This window comes from Echiichthys vipera (assembly GCF_963691815.1).
Source record: "Echiichthys vipera genome assembly, chromosome: 9".
Lineage (NCBI taxonomy): Eukaryota > Metazoa > Chordata > Actinopteri > Perciformes > Trachinidae > Echiichthys > Echiichthys vipera.
This window is the reverse complement of record NC_139834.1, coordinates 13,125,855-13,147,314: the sequence shown is the minus strand read 5'-3', so window position 1 is coordinate 13,147,314 and position 21,460 is coordinate 13,125,855. Positions and strand designations below refer to the sequence as shown.

At 39.0% G+C, this 21,460-nt stretch overlaps 2 protein-coding genes across 2 annotated transcripts in view; one reads left to right on the top strand and one right to left on the bottom strand.

The window, feature by feature from the left end:
- LOC310951904 (membrane-associated guanylate kinase, WW and PDZ domain-containing protein 1-like) overlaps nucleotides 1-1,452 on the top strand; it is a gene marked incomplete at its 5' end in the record, with an annotated part of 92,317 nt that extends 90,865 nt beyond the window's left edge. Inside the window, one exon of the mRNA XM_083920380.1 lies at nucleotides 200-1,452. Coding sequence (XP_083776506.1) covers nucleotides 200-1,284 — 1,085 coding nt within the window. The 3' untranslated portion in view covers nucleotides 1,285-1,452. The remainder of the gene's footprint in view (nucleotides 1-199) is intronic.
- Nucleotides 1,453-5,758: 4,306 nt separating this feature from the next.
- Nucleotides 5,759-6,817, bottom strand: LOC310951583 (rhodopsin; the record flags this gene model as incomplete). Its single annotated transcript, XM_083919882.1, has 1 exon — nucleotides 5,759-6,817. The coding sequence occupies one exon, from the start codon at nucleotides 6,815-6,817 to the stop codon at nucleotides 5,759-5,761; it is 1,059 nt and encodes a 352-aa protein (XP_083776008.1).
- Nucleotides 6,818-21,460: the final 14,643 nt, after the last annotated feature.

The following is a 21,460-nucleotide window of genomic DNA, read 5'->3' as shown; positions in this document are numbered from 1 at the left end:
ATGCATGATTTCCATAAATGCAATTGCATTGACTTTCTGTCACGTCAATGCAAGAGCTCACATGAACCAACAAGTAAAGTCATGTCTGCTGAACACAATAAATGTCACATGTTATTGTTGTAAAAGTAGTCCTCAACCTCATTCCTCTAGTAAGGTATTTATCGTCAACAAGCTTCTCTTCCTTTCTCCTCTCCTGCAGACGGCAGCAGTGACGGGCACCCTCCCACACCCGGGGCACAAAACACTCCGGAAGTGAGAACGCTGCCACCTAACAGCCGATATCACACCTCTTTGGAGTCCAGTTATCCACCAGACCTTCACAAACCATCACGCCAGGAGGAGGCTGCGTGTGGCCGAGACAGGGACAGGGCTGGGTCAGATCAGATGGACTACCAAGGCCGGCAATTAAACCCCCACCATCATCATACCTGGAATAACAGTCACAGTCAAAGTATCCCCAGGCAGAAGTCTCCAGATAACAGTAATAGCGGCAACAAAAAGGGTCGAGGCCGCAAAGTAAAGAAGTCCGAGTCGGAGAGCGGCATCTCTAAACTCCTAAAGACTCTGAGGAAAGACAGCTCGGGGAAGAAAGCTGCAGCTGCCGAGAAACTGAGGGGAAGAGAGCTCTCAAGCAGCAGTTCTACTTTGGACGGGCGGTTTCGTCAGCAGCGCCGCGGCTCCCTTGATCACTCACCAACACAAAAGCGGGCCTCATCTCCTGATCGTCGGCGGGCCAAGTCAATGGACCGGAGGGCAGACCGAACGCATCGGGACCGTACACCTGAGAGGGAGTACGATGATGGCGGGTTCCTCGCAGTTACCCCTGAACGCAAGTTCTACGAGCGGAGGCTCCTCAAAGACTCCCAGATAACTGAGCGAGTTAGAGAGGCCACAACCCCCGAGCGCACCAACAACAACGGAAATTCCTCGTCTCTTTCCAGGGGCCGTACATATGACAGAGCCACAAAGAACGGCAACCTCCTGAGAGACTCTTCCTCAGAGAGGAAGGAGGAGAGATATCTGATGAACGGGACACCGGAGCGACGATACCGAGTGGAGCGGGACTCTTCCCCTGACAGCAACTACAGCCGGGACGAGCTGAACTATGCAGCAGCACCCACACTGAAGGATTACTACGGCATGATGAAGAACAACGCTGCACACAACAATGCTGCGTACAACAACACAGGCCATAACAATAACGCAGTAGGCCGCAGCCCAAACCAGCTCCCTGAGCCCAAGAAAAGGCTGTACAAAGAAAGCCCCAAAGACCTCAGCATCTAGAGCAGAGATCCCCCTCGCCACTCTCTCCTCTATCTGTGCAAACTATGTACCATACACTGGAATTGGACTTCTGAGGATACTAACTCTTGTGCTTTATTTGGTCGACCAGTTTATTGATTAATTTGATTGACTTAACTACTTGTGATCCCATCCAGAGATTCATAAAACAGCAGGAGTACAATCCTTCTATTAGTTCATACTGGTTGTTTTGTCATTGTTATAGTTATTTTGACCATAACAGAGGTTGTTGTACTATAGTAAAGGTATTGTATGTGCCTGCATATGAAATCAGTGATATTGCTTTTTGTAGGCATTGCTGAATCTAAATATTTGTTCCCTCAGAGGTATGAAACATGCTTCCAGTTGTGGTGTCTTCTAACTACTAAGCTTGTTTCCAACTTGTTTCTAGATGTCTGTTCCATTCCTGAATTGCTTTACTGAACAAACTATAGCACAAGACACTGATGCATCACAAGAGCTGTGAAAGTCACGTTGGACTTCAGGCAAAAATTTAAATTTTCTGATGGTAAAAGTAGGGTGATAATTATATAAATAATATATGATTTTTTTTTGCATTTGCTATTTATTTTTAATTTGGCACATATCTTGAGCAAGCTTCATTCCTTGAGGACCAAGGTAGAAGTGCACACTGTACCTGGGAAAGCATGCTGTACCCATACTTGTGTTGCATCCTTGAAATGTGTGGCAGCTCACCCTCCTTTGCCTAAATACACCCACAAACTACCGAAAAGAAAGAAAGATGGACAACTGATGAGAAAATTTGCAATTGTGTTATTAGTTTCTCTGCTTGAGTAGGTTTATAAAAAATAACTTGAATACTCACTTTGTTCCCCAGTGTGTTCTGACATAGAGGGAGAGGAACCTGACTCACTTTTAACTACAGGCAAAACAGGAAAATGAGAGTTATCTAAATTTATTGCTCAAACAATTCAAATTCAGTAGATGAGTCTGCATTATGCCACAATACCAGCTTGAAGCTGCCATAAAATATAATTTAAGGTATGCCAAAAAATAAATTTAAAACAAACAAATGTGTTAATTATCCCTGTGCAAGTTGCATGTGAAAATTTAAGTGTAGTTTAACCACTATCTGATAGAAAGAGAATAATCCATAAGGAACATGCACTGGAATTCCACAGTAATTGTTAGCCCTGTCCTCATGTTGATGATAACCACGTCTGCGCACCGACCACCTCCTGGGTCATGATACAGAGCTGATGTGGTTTCTTGTGTTGGTAATATATGGAGAGTCCCGGTACAGGAGACGACCAATCTGCCATGCTGAGCCATGCTGTCACGCCACTGGAGTCTGACTGCTGCTTTATAATGTGTTTTGTGTGTATTCTCTGTTTTATGTTTCATTAAAGAACAAAAATATATTAGATAAACCACAACAAATGCATTGTTTGATCACTGTTGTCGCCATGGTACTGTATTAACAAAAAAAGAAGAAAAAAATTAAGAAGTTAACCAGTTGGTCATCACCTGTAAAGATTTTTTCCAATGTTACTATTAGGAACCTGTCAAGGAATAAAATGTTGCCTTTTTCTTGTACAAAAGAGAAATTTATGAAAAGCCTCAGCAGTGAGGAATGTGATATTGTGTTTATATCTCTGAAATGGACCTGATGATTTATGGGAAATGTGTTGATTTACTCTGGATCAGGTATGTAAAGACATTTTAAAAAGAATGAAAGACTGTATTTGGTCAATCAGAAACTGTTTGATGGTTTGAATCTCTCAATGGTTAGCCTGCCTTTGTATTATAAAGCACTTGTATGCAGTCTGTGTTCTTCAAGCATTATTTCTTGCAATGTGCTCCGGACATAATGCTGTCTCTGTGTTGATAAAAGCAGTACATGTATATGGGCCAATTTTTTTTTTTTTTTTTATAAAACTATGCATATATAAATACTACATTGTTCATAGCTTTATTTGACCCATGAAGCTATACATAACATTAGTCTAAGTACAAGTAGATGTGGACTTATCCAGCTTCTTACCTTGAGATGGATTACAATGTATATGTAGCTATCAAAAGAAGTCTGTGAATGCTATTTTTATTATCAAATAAAGTTTTCCATACAAATTCAAAAAGGATTTCATATTTCTGCACAGCCGTTTTTCAGCAATGTTTCTGGAAGTCACGATAGCACTAAGTTTTAATATGTAGATTTAGAGACTCTTAAGACTTTTAATTGACGACCAATACTGGAGGAAAATGTACTTCATATAAATATGACTGTAAAAAAAGAAAGTGAACATGAGTATGGGACATGAATTGAATTCCCATGTTCTTATTTACTACAACTCATAATAGTGCAATTAACAGAATGGAGAGATGTAATACAAGCAAAACAGATTCACCCATACATTCCAAAAGTATGTTTTGTTATTATTAGAAAGGTACAAAACATAAATATACAATATATAAGATAATATATTGTAAAAAGAAAAAGGACAAATTAAAGGACAATGTATAGAACTGGGCAACTGTTCAGGCAGCTGATGATTTCTATTCTACTGGATTCTTCTGAACTGGTATTTATTTACAAAAAGCTAAAATTATTTCATGTCTGTGTGAGCAAAAATTCAAAAGGTTGCCATCTATCCAGTATTCTCTAAATAATATTATTAACATTTTAACAGCACAACTCTTTTTTAAGTGCCAAATTAAAGCAGTGAATGATTGATTTTTTTCCCCCTTAAGCTTGACTTCCTACTGCTCATTGAGCATATCTGTATTCCATGAAAGATCCACTGGTAAGATGGTTGCTATAGCCTCACATGAAGGTCATTATGGGAGAGGTCTTGGGGTGTTTGTTTTTCTGGCATAGTGCACAACCAAGAATTGAGGAGGATGGATTGCATCATCACAAGTTTCTGCCATTCATCATACCAGTACAACCTGTTGTAATATCTTTCACAGAGTAAAAAAAAATGAAACAGGATTCTTAATAAACCTACACTTCAGTGGGTCTATACCATAGACTGTATACGGTCATTTATAAATTATCTATGCTATCTATCCTTTTAGGACTGCATAGTCACTACAGAGTATTACTGAACTGGTGTGTTAAATCTAAATCTTTTCTATTTTCTGAAAATATATTGTTGTGTAGCTTGGTTCTTCCAATAACTGATGCTTCAATTATTTTTAATGTGCAGTATTTGTCAGCAATCATAACTGGCAACACCTTACACCATACAATCTTCCTATTCATTTAGCAGAATTTATAAGCAATATACAAACAGACATAATGTTATTGTAGATGAGCTTTAAATATATTGTAAGTGTGTATTAATGTAAATTATTTGTATAACTTCCCCTATGAAGACATATATTATTACAACATTTTTTTACTATATTGTCATTCATTATCCCCACTCACTTATGGCTCTCTGCATGAGGAGTTTATAGTCTTAAATAATTAATACACTTATATCTGCTAACAACTATTATATAAATATTATTTATGCTGCTTATATTCTTTATTTATCAGTATGGCTATATATGGCTTTATCAATATGGCTTTATTATATATATATATATATATATATATATATATATATATATGGTTTGTGTAATATGATGAAAATATACAACATTTCCATTCCATAACCTTTGTATCAAGGTGTCTCTTTATTATACTGTTATAAAGAGACACCATTACTGTTTATAATATTACTGTTAATAAGTCTTTTTCGATGTCAACCTTTAATTAATGTGATTAATTAGTCATCAGATAAACTTGTTGTTTCATGTGTATATTCATCCCTGAGTAATAATGTCATAATCTCTTAGGTAGGCCAAGTTCTAAATCCAAGGTGACCTGTGATTGAGATGAGACTAAAGCATCAATGCAGATGCCTCTACCAAAGAGATTCAAACACTATTCTTAATTTTTATATCATTCTACGTAGCTGTACTATCAAGTTCTGAAGCATGAGAGCAGTAGTCACTACGATAACAGCTCTGAAGCAGAAATTGACTCAAGACATAAATGCATTGTGAATAGGTCATTCACATTTATTCATTTGATTAAATATACTACAGGCATATGAACTTTGCCACACAAATTTTAAGTAAACCATAAACAGGATGAGTCATTTGCAAAGTGCGTTTTATTTTACGTTGCCTTGATTACATGCCTCTACATTCAAAAATAAGCCAGTATCATATAGTATCCAACTGTAAAAGATTATTAATTTTTTTCCCCGTTCTGTTCAGAAAAAAAAATCTGATATATTTTTAAGTTGGATATTCTGTACATACAGGAACAACTCTGTAATGGGCTGACCTTTCCTGCAACTGTCTTTAGGTTGAACCAACATGTTTGTAAAAATACAAAAAGGAAGTTATTTCTGTAGACATTAGCCTTCAGTCGTTTCCCGGGGGGAGCAGAAGTCTTCTTCTCGGGTAGTGGGTCATGGAGCTTGTGCTGACAGCCCTTTTATGCAGGAGACACAGAGCTGGAGGAGACAGAGGAGGCCTCGGTCTTGGTGGAGGATGCTCCCTCTTCCTCTTCAAAGGGATTCTTCCCGCAGCACAAGGTGGTGATCATGCAGTGGCGAAACTGCTTGTTCATGCAGATGTAGATCATTGGGTTGTAGACGGCGGAACTCTTGGCAAAGAAGGCAGGGATGGTCATGAAGACTGGTCCGAACTCAGAGCCCTGATGTGTGAAGATAAACCAGGCCACACCAGCATATGGGCACCAACATACCAGGAAGGCGATGACCATGATAATGACCATGCGAGTGACTTCCCTCTCAGCCCTCTGCGTGGTCTCAGACTCCTGCTGGGCAGCAGCAGCCTCTTTTACAGCACAGAGCAGACGGCCGTAGCAGAAGAAAATGATAACCAGTGGAATGGTGAAGTGGCAGACAAACATGTAGATAACAAAGGACTCATTATTGAAGCCTTCTGCACGTGTGTAGTAATCGATTCCACATGAACACTGCATGCCCTCAGGGATGTAACGAGACCAGCCAACAAGAGGGGGCACTGAACAAGCTGCGGCCATAATCCAGGTCATGGCCAAACCCATGATTGCGTGTTCCTCCCCGAAGCGGAAGTTGCTGATGGGCTTGCAGACAACCAACCACCTTTCAACAGCCAGAACAACCAGGGACCAGAGGGCAATCTCACCGCCATGAGTAGCAAAGAATCCTTCAATATTGCAGCCAAGACGTCCTAGAACGAAGTAGCCGTGCATAGAGGTATACATCGTTGTGGTGAATCCTCCAAACACCATGAAGAGATTAGCCACCGCAAGGTTCAGCAGGATGTAGTTTAGAGGGGTTCGAAGCTTCTTGTGTTCGAGGGTGACATACAGAGTGAGGAAGTTGACAGGGAAGCCAACAAGGATGAGAAGGAACATGTAGGCACCCAGGGCAGCGTAAGCTGCTGGGTTGACAAGGTAGTACTGAGGATATTCATAAGGACTCCTGACAACGCCGGTGGTGTTTACCATAGGGATATAGAAATAGGGTCCCTCTGTGCCGTTCATGGTTGCGGTTTGCGGTTGCGATCAGCCCTTCTGAGTCGTTTCTTCTGGCTGTTCAGGAGAGAGATGGAGAGGGACCCTGCTACAAATGGACCCAGGTGGCCACGAACTGGCTTTTAAAAAGGCACACCTTGGATTATCACTTTCCAAATCCGTCAGCACAAAGTGATTTAGGCCACAGATAATATCTAATCCAGCCACCACTGCAAACATAACTGACCACTCATCAAGATATTAAGGTTACACCTGCTTATGCCTCTGATGGCGCTACCTGATAACTCCTTATTTTTAAAGCATGATTTCCACATGTAAATAACACATTTAGTGAAATATATAAAAAAAAAGTTTTAGGTGACTTTAGTGAGGGTGATCACATTAGAAAAATATGAATTCTGAAGACACCAAAATCGTTCATACTGGACATAGGATATAGTTTACCCTTCTGTAGGACTACAACTAATGATTATTTTTATTGTCAATTATCTTGCCATTTATTATTTTCTTGATTGTTTAGTATTGTCTTTTAAAAAAATAGTGAAACAATGCCATTTTCAATTTCTCCAAACCCACTGTGATGTCAATTTGCTTGTTTTATCTGGTCCATCTAAATATAACCAAGTGTACTGTCACATGAGACAAAGAAAAGCAGCCAATCTTCTGTTGTTTGAAAGTTTTGCTATTTATGGTTTATCAAAATAGCTCTACTCTTGAGATCTCTCGGCTATATCATCTGAGGCTTTTTTTTTCTTTTCTTTTTTACAGTATAATCACATTTCTCATCACTCTCTTTTTCAGGATCGCTCTGTTCACACTCAGTCACACAGTTGCACCTGGAAGCTCCCCAGCACAACCGCAATCTGGCACTTGGGTTTAAGGGCCTTGCTCAAGGTTAATCAGGTAAGGGCAAGTGCCGCTTGGTGCCGCCCAGATTTATCCTCTGTCTGGGGATTGAACCAGCAACACTCCAAAGAGAACATACTTTAAAATCACTTTATTCAGTACTGCAATACAGGCCTTTTAAAACTCTCCTGCACAGGGTGTCTTGGCCAAGGTAGCAGCAAAAGAAAACAGACCTTGAAAATGTCTTCTAATATATCCTGGTCTCTTGTATTAATGTACGGTAAAAGGTCAATTTTCTGTGCTGTATTGAATGTAGAGCAGAGGCAATGGTGTTGCTGAGTGCTAGGCCACCTTAGCTGTTGGTAAAGAGCTCAGCACTTTCCTAATGGGTGTTGTATTAAAGAGATTTGGGGCTTATGGCTGTATAACTCACAGGCCTGTAATGGATTTAATGTCGCAGAGGGTCATTCACGCTTAGTGGGATGTTGCTGTCTTCAGATGTGATACCTTAGCTACCTTATATTTATTTTCTCTTTTCTCTTAACTGTTATTCAAACATTTGTTTACGGGTGGGTAGCACATCGGAATAATCAAAAAGAGCATACATTTGACAAACCATGAATTAGTAACAGTATTTTAATGTAAGAGTTAAATTGTGTCAGTGGTGTTTTAATAATATTTCCATCTGTAATTGTTAAATATCAAGTATGCTTTAATGCTTTGTAAATTAGCTTTTTGGATACTTATATGGACACTCAATGAACAGGACATTACAACAGAGATTTGGCAGACTGTTACAGAATGTTTCCTCTACGCTGAAGGGGTATGAAACAGTAATTTTTATGTGTTTGGGGTTTAATAACTGCAGTAAATCTTGTACACTATTGTACTATTTACAATAGGGTTGGGCTGTGTTGAATTTACTCCCATAGTTTTACCACTGCCCCTGGCAAGGGTGCTGGCGTAAATCCAGCAGCCTCACTTTATACTGCTTTATTAGTAAATAAATACTGTGGTTGGGATTGTCTGAATTCCTGTGACAGGAAGCCACTTGTGGTCTCATATTTAGAGTTGTAATTTTGAGGTGCACATCTACACACCTGCTTTACAGTAACAGGCCAGTTCACAATGCTAGATAAATTCATCCATACAGCCTACAGTAAGTACATGGAACATGATAATACATACATTTGTGTATTATAAACATTTATTTTTCTCTAGCTCTGAACACAGAGTTTACTTACCCTGAGAAAGTGAGCAAGCGTTAATTTCGAGCCCTGATAACAAGCACAAACTTCTCAAATTGACGCAAAATATTTTCAGGGAATACAATTTCTCCAGAATATAATTGCATTTATATAGCACCTTTCTAATCCCTTGACAACTCAAAGCGCTCTACATTACATGCCACATTCAGCCATTTACACACAGTCATACATTATTTCTTTCTTTATATTTTCACTTGTAATTATTATGTTCATTTTGCGTTAAAGTTCTTAATAAAATAAGAAAATACCCAGTACAATTTGTCAATCAATTAATTCACAGCCTGTACCATAATATTATTTCAAATAAACTATTCAATTTGTGAATTGACAGAAAACATGCTATATATCGAGATATAATGTGACCTAGTTGTACGGGCTATATCTACCAGCCCAATGCCTGAATAATAATTAATACAATACATTTTTCTAAATTACTTAGACTGGAACAGAGCTATAAACTACACCCCCTATTCATGCACATGCTGTAAAGGATTTATAGATCCAGGATGAGATCAGGAGAGACCTGTTGCTAAGCTGCAAAACCTCTCTACTCTGCAAGTGTTTTGCTGCCCTCTTCTGGAAGCTGAAATAAGTACACTTATGCACAAATCCAAGGTTCTTTTTTCATTGCTACCAGAAAGTCATTGATTCATAGTATTTCATAACGATGGATCTGAAACCCCCACTATTCTGTGTCCTCAGCAATATCTTTTGTTTTTTCAAACTGTGACCTTTCTACTATAAACCCTGGGTGTTTACTTTTTGGGAAACTTCAACATTTAGGTCCCAGTTTTAATCTCGACTGAATTCCTGAATCAGTACAGAAACGAAACAGGCAGAAGTAATATGTACTTATGGATGAAGTAAAATGCACAACATTATTTAAGATTATCACAGCGGCTCCTAACCATTTTGGCCCTTTGGTTAGGAACATTTGGACTAAACTATTTAACTTTAACCCATATCTACCTTCTGCAACAGTAAAATGCTGCATTCACGTCAGTTTTAATCTAATGTCATATGTAATAGTATATCAGTCACAGAATGAGTACTTTTACCTTTAGCCGATAATACTTCTGTACTTGTATTTATTTAAACTTTCAATGCGTGACTTTTACTTGTAATTTAGTATATATGACATTGCTGTACTAAGGGTCTAAATACCTCTTCCACTGGAAATGGATTCTTCTAAATTATGTTTATGTTTAAATGTCTGCCTAGATCCTTGAACTTCTAAACTGTAACCTCTCTAGAAACTTCCTCTATCCTCAGCGTTAAGGTAGCTACCCAAATTTTATCTGAGCTTTATTGTTCCTACATTAAGCAGGAATCCAAAGGGATTAATATATTATTGTTTGGTTAACCGGTTGATTTCCACTGAACTCCCTTTCTAAGATTCTAAACTGAAAATAGTCAGTGGATTATTGTCCAAAACCTGTGTCAGTAGAGTTAGTGTTCAAGTGTTTCCATCGCCAGCTTCAGTGGTTGTCATAGCTACATTTAGACAGTAATGACTTGACATTAACGTCTTATATTACAAATAAAACTTCCGACAGCCACATATGAAGATGACTGTGGTTTTTAGAGGACAAACGCGTGGGAACAGTGTGATGCTCTCTCACTCTCGCCCACAGGAACTCTCTTGCTGAGTGACCAGTAGAGCAGAGGGAACACTGTGACCACGACATGGCACATTCCGCACCACACCAGCTCCCACATAACTTTCACACTGAGGGTTATACATCACCGGACCTGTTACATCAAAAATAACATCAGCTGGTGTCAAGGATGTCAACATTCATTTTGATTTTAATTTTTTTCATTTTCAAAACCTTTAACCTTGAAATAATCTTTGAGGCCATTGGGTTCACCACAACTAAAGATCAGTCTGTTTGTGTATGCCTGTCTGCAGGATTACAGTAAAACTATAGGCCTGATTATCATGAAACTTGATGGAAGGGTGTAGCATACGTGTGGGGAGTAGTTTCAATTGTCAGCATGTCTGACTAGAGTAATTGTGAGGGGGATGATTAAAAACATTGTGGCTAAGACGGTGTGATTGAAACAAGGGAGTAGAGGTCCAACGATTCTTATGGTTGATTGCTTTCTTGAAGATCAAGTAATCTATAGTGGTGGACAAATAGTTTCAGCACTGATTACAATTCAATCATATGTTGTTGTTTAACTCTGCTAGGATGTACAAATGAGGAAATGTGTGTATGGCAAAAAATATTCTTACTTATAAAACTTGCGTATGCAGAGCGTATTTTCCTTTAAATCACAAAGTCCAGTCCAGTTGGGCGGGAAAAGAAAATGCAGCAAGTTCAGAACATTGCTGCTGTGGTTAATGCAGTGAGTTCATGAAACAGGTAAGTGCCTGAAATTAAAAAAAGTCAGATCTAAAAGATGGAGGCATCATCTCATGGTCAGAGCGCATCTGCTGATATATGCACAGTATTATAAGTTTTTATTAATAACTACAATTAACAATGCTTTTTCCGCTCGTCTTAAATGCTAGTTGATGTTGTCATTAATTTCGATGATAATAATTTCATCAGTAAATTACCACAGTCTGTTCGTCTGCTCTGCGCTCCAGGGGTGTAGAATGTGACGATGAGAAGTGCTGATGAAATATTGATCAGAATTTGAGTTGGCTTGTATCTTTTACAACTGAAAGTTGCTTATTGAATAGTTATGGCTCACTAACACAAATAATACTGATGATGTTAATGTTTTAATGTTAACACAGATCTATAATGGACGTGTCACGTGTGGTGAATTGAGATTGAAGTGAGAGGCATCCTTATACTCCATCATTTAACTTCTGCAAACTGGCTTCAATTCACCACCTCACCATCTGTGGCGCCAAATTCCCACCTCCTAAACGTACAGTATGTATGCATGGGTCAGAGTTTACATAAATATAGGCATACTTCCAGGTCAAGTTTTTCTTTATAAATCTCTATTTAGGCTTGGAAAGTAGCATATGCACATTTCAAGTCCTTTTTTGTGCGTAAGCAACAGTTAAAATGGGGTCAGATATAATCAAACACAAACACAGAAAATCAACAGGCCAGTGGATATAGTAATTGATAATTATTTTAAACATCTTGCCAACCGCACTAGAAAACAGCTGCACTTTAAAGCTGAAAATAGAACTTTAAATCTATCAAAGATTTATACATAAAAAGGCAGTCAACTGAAAATCTCTGGTGCTGCACATGCTTTCAAGATGTTTGCCAGCAGTGGGAGCTGTTAAGCTTCACTGTACTGTTTGACATGAAATTGTTCAGCATTATTGTTGATTCTAGAGCAAAGAACTGAAGCAATATTTGCATCTTGTAGCAGAATTAGTAGCTCCATTTCAGACCGGTGGTATTTGAGGCTGCCAAGCTACCTCTTTTAAATACATTATTCACATTGTTTGGGACAGCAGTGCCTCTGTCGAATCCTAGTGCACTGCAGAGCTGATCCGCATCCATGTTTCTTTTACTAAATCAATGTCTTTTAGACCATAACTGCTATTATTATGTGGAGGGGGATGTGTCAGCACTCTCAGCAGGCTGTACAAGCAGATGGAGAACCTCAGACCCTCCCCTTTTATCAGAAGACTGCTATTTGTCAGACAGGAATAGCATCCGGGCCTATTCAGTCATCTTAAAGTGCAGAGAAGATGGGGTCAGATGTGTTGTTATAGCTTCATTTAATTGGAGACCTGCATGAAATCAGATCATACTGCATTAACACCATCTACTCTCACCTGAAATTATCGGGGGGATGTTCTCTCTTCAAAAAGAGAACAAGTACATCACTACCTATTTCTTTTAAAAATACAATTGTGCAAAAATAAAAAGAAAGCTTAGAGCATTTCCTCCTGGTCAATCAGAAACAGAAAGCAGTAAGTCTTTCTCTTTTCTTTCTTCCTATCACTATCCTCCGCTTAGCCTTGATTTGGCATCTCTTCCTTTCTGTCTCTTTATGGTCATCTTTCAAGTTCACGCACACACACGCACGCACATTCTGTCTGTGGTGACGTTTCCGTGACTCCTTCTTACCGCCCATTGTTCATGTTTGACAACTGCAAAGAAATTAGCAGTCTTTGGCATGATTCATCATCTTTCAATCGACTCGTTGCTAAGGTGATGGATCCACGGTATATGTGCACAGTGCTGAAATCCTGTGGAGTGCGCGATGACGGACTTTCACTCACTCACACACACACACACACACACACACACACACACACACACACACACACACACACACACACACACACACACACACACACACACACACACACACACACACACACACACACACACACACACACACACACACACACACACACACACACACACACACACACACATACACACACACACACACAGACTATTTGCTAGACTAAAACGTCAGGCTGAGCTGGGTTCTTAACTCTCCTGGATTGATGTTTTAGGGTTTAGAAAATGAAGGCCCAGATGCTGGTGGTTAAACCTCTCACTGCGTGCACAAATGTCACCCTCATCAGCACTTCCAGACACACAAACACACACACACACACACACACACACACATACACACAACACCTCCCACGCTCTCATCTGCACACGATCTCACAACAACCGCTTCAAAGCCACACATATTCATCAGCCCTCTCTAAACTCCTTTTATCATATCTCAATATTCATATGCTAAACAGCCCCACAGATTTGGGGCTGTGAACTAGAGCATGGCAGATAGTAAGGTGAGCACCTGGGTCAGGCCTGATCCCAGCATGTTTGCTTTTCTTATACGGTTAGGCTTGTATAAACCAATGTTTTTCTCCTTTGCTTTTGGTGTTCTGTTATGGGCCACTGCTGTATTTTAGCCTGAATCTTTCTAATAGAAAGTAAATTGACTAAAATCCATTATTCTAGATTGCAAAACTCATGCCAGACCAGTCATGAATGATATTACAAAATCAGCCAAGTTGGCTGATCAGTCCAAAGCTACTAATTGGAGCCTCCAGGCAATATATTGGTCTTGCTCTCCAGGCAACCTTGGGGGGAAAAAATCTAATAATGAACTAATGTTCATCTAATTGTTGTCCACTGCAAGATTAAAACACTGCACAAAACACACACAGCAGACAACAGTGATCGGGTGAACCTTACAGCCTGTATGTTGACTTGTGTATTTAAAAAATAAAGTGCTTCTCAAATCTGACCCGTTTCCAATCCTGACAGCAGTACTGCTCTTTAACTAAGCATCTTCCAACCCTTTTAATCATCTTTGACTATAATTAGAGTCTACTATTACAACAGATGCATCTACCACTGCCATCAGCCACTGGTATCTCACTGCATCCAAATTCAAGGTGGCAACGCACAAAAACAGTTAGACATCATTTAACTCTTTGTTTGCATTCATAAATGTTTCTGACATACTGTTTAGGCAGGATCAGAGTTGAGAAAATACCATAATAGCCTCATAATGTGTTGTTTTGTGTGCTCACCACATTAGTTTCACATGCATCTTGTACTTACGTGTATTGTAGCTCTAGGTTCCTTTCTGGTAGCATAAGGGAGACCTCGATCTTAATTATTTGGCTGCCTTTTCAAAAGAAACACAGCTCAAAGCGTGATGATGGTGTTTTGCGTTTCATTTCTAGACATTGAAGGTTAAAAGAAATGGGATCTTTATCAAGTGAAAGGCATGAATAATATTTAAATAGCATGAGTGTTTGAAGCTGACACACACTCATCTGTGTAGATGCATTAATATTAATCATATGAGCTGTGTTTGTGTCCTAAATGAACGGAGCAGCAACCCATTATGGCACTATACTCGCCATGTGCAAGATTATCTTAAGTTGAAAACAAAATTCTTATTCATGCATGACTGTTAGAGCGACTTGCCACTACTTCTTCCAATTTTCCACCACAGATTAGTTTGGGTGAACCAACATGCTTGTAAGTTTTGTGGGCATTAATCATGGGGCTCATAATGTGGCGTGAATAGTGGAAAGTGGGCGAAGATTAATACATTCAACCAGGATATGCATCAGTGCAGCTGCTGCCCCAAATTTGTCTGCAAGTGTGTCTGCAATTTACAAGAAGTGAAGGGAAGATAGAGTTTCAAACATGTCAGGGAATTAACACAATTTCCAATTAAGGCTTTCATTTCTTTAATGAGAGGGTGGGACTAGTGCAGACTCAGAGACAGATCAGCAGATGATGGATTGGGCTCCTGAGAGGTGTGACTGGGAATAGTCTACAAAGGCTTTGCAGCTCATCTCCTCAGCAACCTGATTTGACTCCTCGAGAGAAGACATGCCATAACATTTACTTCACTTATGCATAAAGACATATTTAACTGTAAGTCTGTGTGAAAAGTAAAAGAGTTTCACTGTTCTTCATACCACAGGTACACAATGGTAGAAATTATCAAACCCTCTTTCCACATCAAGGGGATTTTGAGTTTTGCTAACTTACTGTTTTAAAACACTTGAGCATATCTCTCAGGGCTGGAAAGTCTGATAGATATCTGTGTAGCATCAGCTACAGCCTGAGAGTTGATTGAAGTATGCTAGTTAGCCAGAGCTCCCACTGGCCCTCTGGGAAACTGACTTTGAGCAACTAAGAATCATTTTGGCCACATGACCAGCTAGGTAGGAAAGAGCCTCAATGCAAAACAATTTTTAAAAAAGGATAGAAGTAGTACTTATTTTATACATTTGTAAGGTGTTACTTTTTTAGAAGCAGGACAAAAATAAGAATAAAATAAAAATGACAGCAATCTCAGGCAGCTAATAACCTGTGAGAACTTTCCTGGTGTCAGCACATTCCTGGTGCTGCTAGTGTTAGGTACCCTGGCATTACCAGACTTATTGGCAAATGGGTATTTGTCTGGAACCTCTCAGTTCATTTTTCAACGTTATCAACTGTGAAGACCAAAATGCTTCTAGATAAACTGGATAAACCTACAACCAATCAGAAAAAAGGAATGGGACCTACAACCAAAGCAATGAAATGACATAGCATAGGTCAGCAGATTCATTTGGTTCCCAGGCTAGGTGTTAAGCAATGGTTTTAATATGATATACCTTCTGCAGACTTGTACCTGTATGCATACAGTCAGTATGGTCACCTTAGGCTGCACTCACATTTAGCCCAATTAATCCGTGCTGTGCTTCCGCATGTTTGTTTCTCCTCCCCCCAACTTTGTCAAACTGCTTTTGAATATTTTCATCCGACCAGATCTGTATTAAACCTTCCACCTCTGCACCAGTTCACCGCGAACCCTTCTCTTGCATTTTTTTAAAAATGTCCATTGCGGGGAACAGTCGCATATAAATTGGCGTCAGGAACGCCTTCTATGCTCGTGCTTGTGCTCGTACATGTGCAATCGCGCCGTGGCCCACCTCTCGAATTGGGCTACGGCCGGAAAACTCGCCATGGCATGGTACTGCTGCACTCACACTGTTCCAATGAAAGAGACTTTACATGTGAATCATGCTTGGGCACAAATGCCAAGTGTGAGAAGGACCTTAGACTCTCCTAAATAAATACACAAGCAGATTAACCAATATTGAAAATAATTGTTAGTTACCACAATCAATACACTTTACAGTCTGACAGCCTCACACTCTGCGGGTCATCACTGTTGCTGTGTCTGGTTTTACACCTGCTACACAGCTGCTGCTTCTTCTTACACCTCCACCCCAACCTCCTGCCCCATGTTTTGGTTTCTTATAATCATATTCACAGGCATCTCTTGCCTTGTGCATTATGTATATGCCATATCTCAGTGATGTCTCTGCTGAGTTCTGTTCTGTTACCATCTGCATTTTTTGCTGCTTGAATGCTAAAAGGAGAACCCTCCTCCCCCATCAAATACAAATCCATTTGTAGCTATAAATTGTCCAGTCTCCTTTGACGCAATTGATTCTGAATTATTAATTCCTACTGCATGTTGACAGCAGACACAGGCATATGTAAAGATCAAACATCATGACAAAATAAGAATATATATAATCATTGTTTACATTTAGTTAACCAATCATTATTTTATTTGGTCAAAAATCTATGAGCAGAAAAATGAGGTGTTAATCCAGTATTAGCCACAGAACCAATTCCTATTTCCAAGCGGTTTCACCAGACATTGAAAGCGAATAGCTGCACGCACAGATGCACACACAACCGTGCTTGAATCACCGTCTCTGCCTCTGGAGTTTTGATTAATTCTAACAGCGATGGATGTAGTATTCATTTATAACTTTTCTCTGCTTTGAAAAATAAATGTGCTTTACAGAGAACCCTGTGTTTACATGTGGTGGCTGATCAAAGCTGGATCAGATGAAAATGTCCTATTGTTTGTGTGTGCGTCTGTCTGTGCATGCATGTGAACTGAAAGGCTCCCTCGTCAATGGAAGCTGCACTGCATCTTGTTCTTCATGATTGCAACCACTGCTAAAAGATTTAAGCCTGCTATTTTAGACACAATACATGAAATAATGCACTCTTCCATCTTTCTCACTGCCTCACATAAACACACACATTCGTGCTACTTCTGTCTCATCCTACTCGCTTACTTAATGACACGGCTCATATTAGATAATTCCTCTTAAATGATTTTTCCAAAAATATGATAGGCCCATCAGTAATCCCTGTAAGGCTTGGAACAGAACTGAATAACCCAAATGCTAACATGATCATCCAGTACTTAGTTGCGTAAGTGTTGGTATTAACGCACACACGGAGTGGTTAGGTGCTGCTGTCCTTCACCCTTGCTCTCAGTTCTTGTCATTCTACGGCTGTACGGTTTAATCTCTGTGTTCTCAGATCTCTTTGTTGCTTGTTTTAGGAAGCTGCTGGCACAACATCTCTGTGCTCATCCAGGAGACAGAGCTCCTCACTATCTAGTAAAATGACAGTGTCTTACAGATCATGGCTGGACCGTGTGCTCATGTCTGCTTAGCTCATAATAAAAATAATATATTTCAGACACCCACCAGAGCCACCACAGCCTTGATTCATGCCTTGCTATGGCCTAATCCTGGCTTGGAATTGGCCTACATCCAGGGCTGGGCTATATATATTGATATGATATCGATATTGTGATACATGTATGAGACATAGATCAAAGTGGTTTATGCACCATGTTCAATTACTAAGTCATATTGTTTGTTTTGTTCCACCAAATATGAAAAAAATATTAAAGTTTTTGGCAGGGGAAGACATAAATAACATGAAACACCAAACTACAATCAATGTGTTCCTTTAGCTGTCACATCCATCTTATATAGTACGTTTAATTATGTGTGTATTTTAAAGACTGCAAAAATATAACACCAAAAGCTGCTGGTTTGTCTTGATAGCACTCTTCAATGCCTATTTTAGCACACATGAAAACCTCTTCAACAGCAATAGAGGCAACTTTGTACAGTTGTAACCTCAGATGGCAAATTCTCCTGTGCTCAATATTAAAAAAAATTTACTGTACGGTTGGGGAAGTCTCTGGGGCAAGCATGTGTTAAAAAATTATCTGAAAGGATTTATCTCCACTTAAGCCATTCCCTGTGGTGGCAGCCGCCTGGGCATCAGTGGAAGTGCAGTCCTTTGATGTCAACTAGTAGTTTAGCACAAAATAAAACATTTACTCAGCTACATTGGAATTTGTTTTTTAAATCCTCTAAACTGATTCTAAGAGGTGCTGATAAGCATGAGAGAGAGAGAGAGAGAGGAGAGAGAGACAGGGAGAGAGAGAGAGAGAGAGAGAGAGAGAGAGAGAGAGGGGGGAGAGAGAGACAGGGAGAGAGAGAGAGAGAGAGAGAGGGGAGAGGGAAAGAGAGAGAGAGAGAGAGAGAGACAGGAGAGAGAGAGAGAGAGAGAGAGAGAGAGAGAGAGAGAGAGAGAGAGAGAGAGAGAGAGAGAGAGAGAGAGAGAGAGAGAGAGATTGTTGAGAGTATTGGCCAAATTGAAAATGTGACCTAATTGGTGGTGAGGATAGATGAAAAGTCAGGGGCTTGCCAAAGGATCTGTATAATCAAATCTGTATAATGTCACATCACTATCAAATGACATGGAAATCCATCCAATAATGGTGAAGATATTCCACTCAAATATGAAACTTATATTGGTGCTACAGAAAAAGTCAAGGGATCACAAAAGTCATTAGGATCGATCCTCTCTGGACAATAAATGTCTTTACCAAATCCCAAGCCAATCCATCCAATCATGAAAGAGAGAAATCCCATTGGTTGATCTAGAGTAGCTAATTTGCTGCACCGCTTTAATTTGTATGATCTTTTACAAATGAAATGCTGAACTTTGAAATGACTGAAATGCTTAACAAAATACTGTATTTACCCCAATGGACAAATAATGTCACACATTATCCTTCGTCCATTGATATGTTAAGCAATTCCATTCTGGGTCTATAATGTCCATTATGGTATATTAAACTTCAGAGAGTCTTTTCTGAATCAAATAAACCAGAGAGAAATGTCAGTCTTTAGCTTTTTCCAGCAAAAATTAAATATCTAAAAAAAAATCAAATGTATTTCATTCCTTTAATGCTAACATTAAAGGCCATCATCAGTCCTGTTCATTGATCTGTAACTAAAATTTTACTCAAGCGTACACATGGGAAGACTCAGGAACAGGTCACATACAACTACATAGAACAAATACAAAACACATTGCATCAACCCTCCCAGCATCCTTGGTCAAGACCGTTCAAATAATCAATCAATAAACAAATAAATACATATATTCCACCTCACCAATAAGGCTATTACACCTATCAGTATGGCAAAATCTGTGATGGGTGGCACATTTTTTTATAGACTCGCGGTTCATATTGTCATAACACCCAACCATATGTAGGCCTACTGTAGGGTGACCAGACGTCCCGGTTTCCGTGCCCTGCTTCTACTGCCCCCGGAAATGTCCCCAGTTTTCACTGTGACTGAAGGATCGGAAAAACGAAATATAGGAAAAAATGTAAAAATGTGAAAAATATAAATGTTGACCAAACGACACACATAGTTGCGCACCCTACTACCCACAGGCTGAAGCCAAAGTGGTTTGACATCTCCAGGTTCGAAGATAAGGAAGCATAATAGATTTAAGTTTTGCAAAAAAATCATTAAAAAATCATTAAAAAAGATATTATTATATTATTATATAATATATTATTCAAAAACAAGCCTTGTGATACATGGGGAATATTAGTATTTATGTTGCACAAGTGGTTTGACATGATTCAATGAAATGGTTTAAATGCATAATAGTTTTTTATTCTGAATGTCTAATGAATGTTGAATATCAAAGTGACTTCCTACTGGTCATGTTTTGGAGCATTTAACGCACCTTAGCCTACTGCGAATACAACAAACATCTAAGCAGAACATCCTTAAAATAATGCTATTAAATAAACAAGCTATGCCCCCCCCCCCCCCGAAAAAAAACTATTTATAGTCAAATTAAACTAAACTACAGTTTTTTAATTATCTATAATTATGTTGATGATTGATCCTATTCCTAGATGTCAAGTCCAGCTACCATCTTTGTTTAGCTAACTCTAATGTAGTCACATGACAAATGTTCTACTTGGTAAATTATAAAATAATAATAATAAAGCAAAATCCACTTAATCCTTCCCTTACATTGGCCTTCTCATAGTTGAATTCAATGTGTACATGGATTAGTTTGGCTCTTTTAACAAACAGAAAAGGTGAGCGCACATTGACATATTTGATGAGTTGTTTTCTGTACAAATATACTAAATCCGGTCAAGACAGATGGCCGTCCTCCACAGAGCTGGGTCTGTCCGACGTTCCTGCCTGTTATAGGGAAGGTTTTCATTGCCACCGTACTCTATGGGGGAATTGTTGGGTCTTTACCTATTCTGTAAAGTGTCCTGAGATAACTTTGGTTATGATTTGACACTATAAATAAAATTGAATTGAATTGAACTAAATATATTAATTCATATATAGGCAAAGTGTTCAGCTATTTTGATATGTATTATTTGCACACTGGTCTTATTTGTTTAAATGTCTATAATTGCTAATTGTCTGCTTGTTCTTAATCTGAAATAAAGATTTCTAAATCTAAAAAAAGGCTTATTTAATATTTATTATTATTTATTTATTTTGTTATTTTAACAAGAACTTTGAAAACATGTTAAAATGTGCGTTTGTGCTTCCCACTATGATATTTTTCGGCAGAGGCTAAGATTATTTGAGGAATACATGTTTTCTTAGCAACAGTGAAATGGCTGTCAAACAACTTGTTGGTTGAAAGGGACACTCCCCTCAAACACATCATGTAACGTTCACGGTAACTGTTACAGCCATACAGTCTGCTGCTGATAACGGTTAAACCGTAAATTTACCGTCCAACAGATTATTCTTGCTAGCAGCTGGTCCAGTGCCGGCCCTGAGTAATTTGGTGCCCTAGGCAAGATTTTAGCTGGCGCCCCCTTATATCACAGCAGTCAATTTCACAATCAACGTTCATACACTCACACAGAAACTGCATGTGTGTATTCAAGG